Here is an 11,313-nt window from a genome sequence, read left to right as displayed (position 1 = left end):
AAAATGCAGCTGCTTAAAGATTTTCCATTTTAAAATTTGTTGAATATTTAAGATATATGAGTTTGAAAGATCGGTGAAGGGTATTACATACTAAAATTATAGTGAATCGTGTTTGCTTGCAGAGTTCATAAAACACATAAAAGATTACGCATAGCAAACGCAGTAATTATTCATGCCTTAGCAGAAGGCCTCTACCGTCATGGCTTAAAACTGTGACTTAATTTTATATTGTAAATCACAACTGAATAAAAAAAGTATATTCATGCCTGTTAGTTTAATGTTTTACTCATACTTTCTTTCGTCTGTTAACCTGTTGCATCAGCGTTACATATACTCACTGGTTACATTGGTGCTGTGATGACAAAAAAAAAACGAAAACAATAAAATTTCACTTTTGTTTGGATTGTGGTTTTGTTACCAAATCAACTCCATTAATATTTTCTCCAATTGTTTCACCAATTCGATCTGTCAATGCTTGAAGGCGGATGTCACAATTCAACAAAATGTAGACTCGTTTTTCTTCGCATTATTATTTATATACTATATGCAAATAAATAAAAAATCTTCAAAAAATATTGCATATAAAATATTTCATCAATTCAATCAAGTTTTTGTGAAATATTATAATTATTTTTTTAACATACATATATATATATATTACTTTTTATTAACTTACAATATACTTACATACATATTCGAGACTATTTGAATATTTATTTTTTTTTTATATATATAATTATTTTTTTCCAAGTAAACATTTATTTTGATTAATTTTTTTTTGTTTGTTTTGGAGACGCTATTTTGTATGCGAAGTGAGTAATTTTTAGGTTAGGGATTTTTAAAAATCCCCATAGTTTATGGCATTAAACGTGCCTAATCGCAAAATTTTTTAATCGAAAACTTTGCTTACAATGTATACGAATTTCAATACAATATCACCTGGTACCTAGTAGGTACTACCTACACATAAGTGAACTCACTTGCTTAAAGATAAGTGCAGCAAATTTTCGTTGTGACTTCAGAACGCTTCGCTTTAACTCGCATTGACTTTATATATATAAAATGGAGGTTTTTTTTTATTTTTTTGTATTATATATAATTTATTTATCGTCATTTGATCAGAATTTAAATTACTATGTAACCTTACGAATGGCAAATAGCGTGCTAAAAATGATTGATTTTATTTAAAGAAATTAAAAATATGAAATTTAAAATAATTTTTTTTAATTATATGTTTAAGTAATAAATAATAATTAGAAAATTTAATTTATGTCCATGTATTAATTTTTCGATACATATTTAGTTATAATTTAATGACTCATCTATTTATTTAAATTTTTTTTGTATGAAATATAACTTTTTGTCATTATAAATATTGTTTCAATCGGGATCGAATGTACACTTAATAGCAATATATTTATAATATTTGAGTTTTCAATACATGCTATCGATATAGTATGAGGGCATTCTTCATAGGAAAATGAAAAAAAAACTCAAAATTACATAGTAACACACAGTCTAGAGTCATTAAATGTCTTCCAGAGTGCAACCATTACCTCAATAATGGTAGATATAGGCAATTATCTTCTGAATACGTTTAAGATAGTAGTATTACTTAAGGTTTTAGGGTTTGAGGGACATCAGGGTAATAGATGATTATATTGTAAAACAAAAGCGGTGATCATGCGCTTAATTGATCCTAAGTTCTTCTGTATATTAACTTCAAAATGTCACTATAATAAAGTCATCAAGAAATTGTGTAATTTAACAACAAGTAACACAATTTGGCTTCCCAACAGATGCTAAGCTGGGTAAACTTAAAGATTTTGTCATATATATTATATTGGAAATATGTTTGGTCTTTTCAATGCTGGTCGAATTAGTGGATAAGATATTGAAAGGTGATAGCATGTTCTTTGTGACAATGGCTTCACCACTCCTAAACTGTGCACCAGCAAACCCTAAACTGTGTTGAAATTGATCAAAAGCCTTAACATACTCAGTTATAATGAAAGCTATACAAACTACAACTCTTCTGATTGCAGTGCATTCTGTAGTAATGTGTCCAAGAGTTACTTGACAGAAAAAGAATTGAAAAAAACTTTCACAAGAAATAGTGAACTGGAACCTTATGGATTTATATTTCCTTGCCATTCAGGTGGCACGATTCCTGCACCTATACCCAGGCTAGCTCCGATTGGCACCTTATACACATCTTAATCCTTTCACTTATCTCCATTAGCTCCACAAACATACATACAAGTTAAGTACGGCATAGGGTCAGTTGGGTAATGAACATTGACTCCGTGTTTCAACTTTGACAGGGCACGAGTTTAAACCTTGGGACTAGCAGTCTCAAAAAATTCTTTACGAATAATGAACTATAAGCACTAATTTCAAGACCACTGATGATAGCTATTTGGCAATACTCAAAACAACTGTATGGTCAGCGAAAAATTTAATTGATTGTTGTGGTTCACTACTTTTCAGAAACTCTCTATTTATTCATTGTCTAATGCATATATTATCTCAATTTTGATCTATTGAAATGCATTCTTATTGACTACATCGAAGTTACTAACTATTAATCCTTAAATCCGATAGACTTTTTATTTTCTTTTGACTTATTAAGCATTTTATTATACGTATAAAAGTTGATTAAAATTTTGAATTTTTTATTTTTAGCTGGTTGGCATATTGGGTATTGTTTATGGAGTTCTTATACTCAATAGTATTGGTACTATTGTCGTCGATGGACAAACTGGTTTCCCACCGCAGGCTATTATGCCAATAGGTCTGATAACAATTTCCTCAATTGTTGTGTTCATATCCTTCCTTGGCTGCTGTGGTGCAATACGTGAATCTGTCTTCATGACAATGACCTATGCTGTCTTCTTATTGATTTTGTTATTACTGCAGTTAACTATCATCGTATTGTTGTTCACGAATAAGGATAAATTTTTAGATGCCATGGGTGATGTTATCGACAAAGCTTGGGAACAAGACTCTCGTGAAAATGGAATATTTGATGCTATACAAAAATCGGTAAGATATTTTAAAATATTTTGTGGTTGTATGATTTTGATGGTAATTATATTCCATTTTTTTTTAATATTTAGTTACACTGCTGCGGTAAGAATGGCATAACTGACTATATTACTAATCTGCCAAATGTACCAAAAAGTTGTTGTGAGGGAGGAAACTGCCTTAATCCACTTAACGTCTACGGTGGTTGTCGCAGCAAATTCCAAGAATTTATGTCTGGCAGTACTGACCTCGCTAGACACGTTGGCTTGGGCCTTATTGTAGTTGAGGTAAGTGTAAATAAAATATTCTATTTGTTGTTGTTTTATTGAGCTTCTGTCAAGCGTGTAGTCCTTGAATTGAAATCAATGTGAATAACATACATTTTTGATTTGATTAATTTCGTTGTTAATGAATTTATTTATGTCCTTTCAGCTTGTTGGCTTCATTTTCGCCTGTTGCTTGGCTAATAATGTGCGCAACTACAAACGACGAAACGTCTATTAAGAATACTCAAATCGAATCCAAATAAAAAGCCATTCTCATTTTTTGTAATTTTGTCGTAACGCACATAAAATAATTATAAAAAATAATAATAAAAAAAAAGAAGAAAATTCGATACAAAAATTTAATACAAATGAAATATATTTAAGCTATAGTGCAGGAAATTTTAAAACATTGTTAGTTTATACAAAGAAATAAAATTTCTAAATTGTTAAAGGAAAAACCAAATCCTTATCCTTAAAATAAATGCACACTAAATTAAAAGTCAACAAATAATAATTTATAATGTATTTTAACAATTCTTTTGTAACTTTACTTTACCAAACAATCATGCATAAATAATTAAAAAAAAATATATATTAAAAATTAAGTGTGTACTACGAGTGCATAACATCGAATATAAATTAATGTAAGGAATATTACATATTCCATATTAACGAACAATAATAATGTTAATCCTTACAGAAACTTCATTTATAAATGTTTATATACAATTTATTTACTATATTATTATTGATATTATATATATATATAAATTATATGTGTACAAGTATTTTCTACTAAATGTTGTAATATGTTAAATAATATTATGACTCAAATATTTGATTGTTAGGACACAAACGAAAAAAAAAATATGTAGACGTTTTTATATTTTGAATCTCCTTTATACCTTAAACATAATGTAAACTTTTCCAAAATATTTAATAAATTGAAGATACCATTAAACTATTATTACAAACAGGACATATGTGTTTCAAATTACATTTTCTTACTTTCGAATAAGTTTAGTAAATGTGTTGTTAGAACCAGGTTTTAAAAGGTTTGCTTTAAATTATAGGCTTTTATAGTGTTTTTTAAGTAAAATTACACAAAAGAAGAATCTAGTAAAAATGAAATATAAAAAAACAATTTTCGTTTTGTTTGCTATTGATTTAGGAAGACCAGAGTAGTAAAATTATTCAATAAAATTATTAAGTCTAGTTGTATCGAGGACAACTGGTATATATAACAAAAGGTTCCACGCCATATAAAATAAATGTCCACAAAAATTTTGACCGTTTGATCGAAATCCAATCTACAATATATCTTCATTCATATGTAAACTACAAATCAAAGTACACAGGGACAGAGAGAGAGAGAGAGAAAGAGAGCAAGAGAGAGATAAAGAAGGAGAGAGAGAGAGAAAGAGAGAGAGAGAGTAAGACTGTAAAGTTCTTCCACATACAAAATTAATCATATAAAATGGGATATCTTCTAACTACTAAGAGACCATTATGATGATATGTGTTAGAAAGATGAACTTTGGGTAGAAGAAATGCTGTTTTTTGAATTTTTAAAATTGCTACAGATTTCCTGTTTTATGTTGGACATTTCTACGTAAGTTGTCTGTGCTTCTCTCTTTCTTTAAATTATTTTTTTTACAAATGATCTCACAAGTCCCACAAATATTGTGTATTCCAAAGCTCAATGCTTTGAATTTCCAAACAACACTAGCAAAATATCGGGTAGTTATGAACAGCTGGAAAAAAAATTGCAATGTACTTAATTGGAATTCTTCACGTACGTTGATACTGCGAAGATTTGTGAATAGAATTCCAAACTAAAATCTATTCAACGTAATTAAGTCCATATGTGGTTGTGGTTTTTATAGTCACACATCCATTCACTTTGTTCAGTTTGTTTGGGGGCAACGAACGGGACTTGGGTATCTGTAAAGACAGGTACCACCGGAGCATAAACCTAGCCGCTTAGGGTTCTAACATTCTAATATTTTAATATGAGAATATTTTAATTCCAATATCTCACTAACTTAAGCCCAATCAGTTGTTTCGTATCATTTATGCATAAAGATCACAAAATCTGGAACTAAATTAGATTTAAATCTTGTTTCGTATATTTATGCTAACTCTATGTCTAACTCTCACTGATTCGCAACATTCTTTTTGTAAGTCAAGATTATAGAAGCGACTCGGCCTACTTTCCTTCCACTTGTTTATAAACACTACTAAACGGCATGGACATCTTGCTAGAGCAGACTTTACTATTCTTAACGCCCGCATTCTGAATATCCGGTTTAGAATAGACGTATTTCTATAAAAAAATTTTAATAATCAGGTAGGGTACTTTAAAACACTGCCATGGAATCATAATAAATCTTTTTAAACATTTTGGTCTCCTTCAAGCAATTAAATGATTAACTCAAATCAGTAACATCAATGAACTTATTCTTGTATGACTTCTATAGGGGTGTATTTTCTTCGTTTTGGAAATGAAAGTATGTAATTGTCTATCTCATAGAAATATATGTATGCAAATTCTAATTCATTCCAAAAAGTTTAAATCAACTGTGATTATCTTAACTAAATCCTTAATACCCAATATTAATATCGAATAAAAATCACTTTTCACCTTTTCATATTAAGGAGTTGGACATAATTTACTTACCCTTAATGGGCATTCGTTGTGACCTAGTTTCATATTAGGCCTTATGGTTACCGCAATTGAATTTTTTTTATTTTGCACCCACAATTACCCACAACTCAAACGGCCCCCAAAGCTCTACAAAAAATAAAGCTATTTTTGACAGAACATTAGAAAACATTACTAATATTCAACTTTTATTTGTACACCCTTGAAAAATTGATTTCTATGTCAATGATTTTTTTTGTCGTCAACTATTTGCTTGTTAAGCCTTAAATATTCATAATGACCTGATATTAGCTGGCAGTTAGTACCATTTAAGTATATTGTGATATACACATATTTATAAATGAAATACACACATTAATTAAGATAATGAATCTATTCTTAAACTTAATATATAGAATTAAAAATAATTAAAATTCAACATGATAATCACATTAAATCGGTAGTATATTTTCCATCGAACCAAAGTTTTTGATCGGTAGCCGTGTTATTATTATCTTAATGGCAGTTCTAATAACAAGAAGTATGTAGTCCTATAGCCCGTTGTGATCTCACTTTCTCAGCTATCTGGTTTAGAAATCTCAATAATTTTTTATCCGTTGTAATCTAACGAGTTAACTCTTTGATTGGAGAGATATAACAAGTGCTTATCAATTCTTACATGCACTGATCTTCATGTCAAAATACTACGTTATAAATGGAATTACAATTTAATATTACATCTTTTATCTTAGAATTTTCTATAACTATAGTTTAAAACACTATTAAATCGGACTAGTAAGCAATCTTTTCACCTAACGAAATTATTATATTATATCAATTGCTTTGACCTCATTGATGAAAAAAGTATAATAAAAATGCATTAAACTGAGTGAGAATTATTTTTTTTTCAATAGACATTGATATCATCTCATGCTGATCTAAACGAGGTAAACAGTAATTCGCATACTGTTTAATAAATTTATGCTACATAATTTTCATCATTAGAGCTTAATATACTGAGTTAGGTGTTTCACACCCAATATATTTATTTTAATATATATAAAAATTGCATTTGTGTATGACATTTGGTTGCGCGAACAGTCCAATGATGCTGCAAATAATAATTATAAAGAATTCTAAGAAAATTTGCAAACTAGGATGTATTGTAATTTTATTTATTATATAGTTATTTGCATTCCTCATAATCCTCACTGCAGAAGTTGTAGAAACTTGCAGGAAAATGAAACCATTAAACAACTTCTCTTTGAATGTCCGACTTTGGCGTCCAGAAGAAATGTCTTTTGAAAAGTATTTCACTCACAGCTTATCAGACTGTTCATTGGAAAAGAAGAAAGACTTCTTAGATTAACTAATCACTATCTAAGGGGTTCTTAGAGAAACGTGTGGAAAAACGGTGGAAATCGCTCATTGAGGTAGATGGAAAGAACTTTATTATAATAAAACGGTTTTTATCGGTTTAAAAACTTTGCAATGCTACTCAAACTGTATACATTAACAGTTTATAATCAAGCTTTATGCACTGCTGCTATAACATAACAACATGGCGGAGCTTTTGTTAAGTTCATGTGATTATTATTGCACTAGTAGGAAATTCAAGTGCTGCCGATTATGCCCACTAGAAAATAAATGTTATAATGTTGTAACCAATACACAGATACGAGTACAAAGTGTAGGTAAGCGCACTGCTTTGCTAATCAGGCTCATCATTTCAGTAGAATAGTAGCAAGAAACGCGTTGTGTGTTGAGGTTCGAATTTCGGTTCGGTGCGGAAGATTTCAGTTTGGAATTTGAAAATATTAAGTAAAAAGCGTGCGTATGCGTGTCATGAAACTATTAAAAGAAAAATAAATGATAACCAAACATATGTAAATAAAATTTAAAAATTATTTACATGAAAATAAAATATTTTCTTTTTTTTTTAAGAACTTAACAAAACAATTTGCATTTTTAAAGTTTATTATGTAAATAAGAAAATTTTTTCAAAATAACAAATTAAATTAAATTTAGTGAAATTACTTATTACAAATTAAAAGAAAATCACATCAAACTTTTACCTCAAGTAGTAAACAACGAGTGTTATAGTTTCTTAACCGCGGTGCAACAATTTCTACACAACAACAACAATAACCAGAGTCATTGCAGCAGCAACAACAGTGGATAAAAAAAAATTACCATTAGAAGTGGAAGAAACAAAAGAAGAAGCACACAAACCTGAATTCAAGGAACAATAACAACAACACTAATAATAATAACAACAACAACAGTAAATCCAAAATCGTTTCAATATAAAAACAAAAATAAAAGAAATTTTTTTTTTGCTGAAATTTTTGAAAACATAAAAATATTTGTGCGCTTACGTAGCCAAAGATCGAAAAAAAATAATCCAAATAAAAAAAATAAAAATAAAAAAATTTTTTTTTTGATTTGTGAGACAATTTAGCATAAAAAGATTTCTCAATTCAAACAACAAAATGACATCAACGCCAACGGTCAAAAAGTTTGTGCTCGCTTTTGATTTGATCTGTGCGGTAAGCAAATTCTGTTGTTTATTTTTAATAAAACAAAATTTAAAAAAAAATTAAAAAAAAAAATTATAAAAAATGAAATTTTGCACATTTAAAATATTTTTAATTTTTACAAAAAAATAATAACACAAAAAAAAAAATAAATGAAAACTAATATTTGCTTTCGTGCTCTTCCCCAATCTACAATCCACAAACTACCGCAATGTTGTACTGAAGATTGGGAGAGTAAACAATGGCAGCCAGCAACACATCGAACGCCGGTAAACAAACTCCGACGAAAACGGATGTGCAAACAATAAATTAGTCGAACGAATGCTAAACAAACAGGCAAACGTGAGACACAGCCGGAGCGACGGAGACGAATGTTGAGGCATTTAACCATAAATCGGGTCACTAGATACGTTCTATGGTAAATAGGCTTAACACTTAACGGTAACTGTCGCTTTTGGCCTACGGGCGTGAGGTGTGTAAGCCGCCAAAAGCAAAGCAAATTTTTTTCTGAATATTATTGAATGACAGAAAACGCAGTTCAGGTGTGGGCAAACTGTGCATGCAGTGGAGCAACAACTGTTGCAGAGCTGCATGTAAAGTAGCAAAATGTGCTGCAGAGTTGCATGTAAAGTAGCAAAAGTGCTGCGGAGTTGCATGTGAGGTAGCAAAAAGTGCTGCAGAGTTGCATGGAGAGTAGCAAAAAGTGCTAAAAAGTCACATGAAATTGTTAAATTACTAGAGCTGACCAGGCAACGTATTTATTCTCACCGTGTGTAGATTGAAGCAATATCGAAATATCTATCGTCACTTGTAAATTATGTGTATAAAGATAAAGATCAATTTGTCTAATGTCCACAATAATCTGAACTAAACTTCATACGAAAAAATCAAGAAATTTTCTTAGCCTATCTAGAGTAACTAAGGTCGTAGTTCGTATAACCACTCACTGATTATTTTGTACGCATACTCTTAAATTTAGTATAATAATTCCATTTTATGAATAATGTAGAATTCATAGATGTGAAAATGAAGAAAAAGTAGTAAAACATCTTTTCTAAAGGTGCCACAGTCTAGCCAGAAACTGAGCGAAGTTCTTAAAAATTATTACTTGTGTTCTTTTACAGAAGTGTCCAGTGCTACTAAAAAACTGGAAAATTGAAAACTAGAATGCGCTTGTTTAGGACTTCAAAATGGTATCATGTTAACATTTCAAGCCCAAAAGGATCGTGTGATCCATTGTGATGTAATGCACTCTAACTGCCAAAGTTATTTAACTTAACTTAATAGGCCATAAGTTACGTTAATAGACCTTCTGTATTAATACTGTAGCGCTACAACTATACAGACTATAGCTACTCTAAAACATTGTTTCCAATGAAACGGTCTTGCATTTAATATATTTTTCCAAATTAATTTAGCGCGCAGAATCGTTGAATACCTTGTGAACTTAATATAATCCTAGTTGAGTTGAGTCACATTATCAATCGATATTTTTCTATACTTCTATATAAACTTCTATAGAAACATTTCTTATATTAGACACTATGTTAGATATAGATATGTCGTAAACAAATCTATAGAATTCAACACTGACAACGATTTATTAAAGTCTACACATTTGACTCGATTTAGAGAATTAAAACTGATTTGAAAATCGAAATTTGACAGCTATAGTTTGTTAACATATATTATCAGAGTTTTATATGCTTTTAAATACATATGAATAGACTTGGTAAAATTTTTTCTAACATTACATTACTTTATGATACATTATTATGCTTAAATACATAATGGACTACAAAATGGTATGAAGGAATAGGTCCGATGCAATAGTCGCTCTATATTTATTTGCCACTAATTCTAGCTGACCTTATAGAGAGATTGTATTCGGTAAGTTTAAATTATTTTATAGATTGGCGTAGCAGATATAAGTCATTAATGTATACAAATTTTTTTGGTTTTGTCGATTGAACCTATTAGTACCTGTGTGGTTATTTGTTAATGTACTTTAATGGACATCCATTGAAACAGCCAATTTTTTATATAACATGCTTCATTTACCATTTTTTAATCAAAATTTATTTATGAAAATTATCTTAGGATAAATTTATAAGATAGTAGTTTTAAAAAAATATTAAATTTATCTTAAATAATAATTTAAAAAAAAATTATCTATACTTCTGCTTACATTTTGATATATAAAAATAATTCAAAAAGATTTACTCTAAGTAGCCGAAATTATGATAAATACTATTTTTTTTTTTTTTGCAAAATACGAAGATAAGAATTCTTACATATATTTGTGTTATTTAATATTCTGAGTTGAATGACTGTCTTCATGAAGTTCACTATCTTTATGGAGATAAAATCTTCTATTGCCATTTAGCATATTTTATTGTGTTCTCTTACTAGTGCTGGGTACAATCTCTTTTATGTTTTGTATGTATTTACATAAAATGTTCTTATCACAATATACCACCGAAATCGCCTTGCCTTGTACTCCCCATTTAATAATAGGTATGTGGAATGGTATACGAGTAACAATATGTCAAACATAAATCTCTATCTATTGAGGAAACAGTTTATAATTATTTTAAGATCAAGTTTTTGTGTGTTTCTTATAAAATCTAAAAAAATAAGATAAAAATCTTTAGTCAGTTACAGCAGAATATAATTGATTTGAAGAGTACTGCATATTCAAACTGGTATGTTCTAGTATCACAGAAAGTTCGGAAACTAGAGTTTTGAAGAGTCCTCTAATTGTTTGAGATATTGCACCCCAAGAAAATCTTATACACTTTGCTGCGATTAGATGATATTTTACTAATAGGTAACTCTA

At 29.4% G+C, this 11,313-nt stretch overlaps 1 protein-coding gene across 1 annotated transcript; it reads left to right on the top strand.

Annotated features, from left to right (window-relative positions):
• The first annotated feature begins 2,680 nt into the window (after positions 1 to 2,680).
• Positions 2,681 to 4,272, top strand: LOC119684685 (23 kDa integral membrane protein-like). The gene is made up of 3 exons (XM_038098784.1): positions 2,681 to 3,045; positions 3,120 to 3,314; positions 3,460 to 4,272. The coding sequence occupies exons 1-3, from the start codon at positions 2,785 to 2,787 to the stop codon at positions 3,529 to 3,531; spliced, it is 528 nt and encodes a 175-aa protein (XP_037954712.1). The 5' UTR covers positions 2,681 to 2,784; the 3' UTR covers positions 3,532 to 4,272.
• Positions 4,273 to 11,313: the final 7,041 nt, after the last annotated feature.

Source organism: Teleopsis dalmanni, chromosome 2 (assembly GCF_002237135.1).
Source record: "Teleopsis dalmanni isolate 2A chromosome 2, ASM223713v2, whole genome shotgun sequence".
NCBI lineage: Eukaryota > Metazoa > Arthropoda > Insecta > Diptera > Diopsidae > Teleopsis > Teleopsis dalmanni.
Note: the sequence above shows the minus strand (reverse complement) of the source record. Positions and strands in the feature narration are given on the sequence as shown.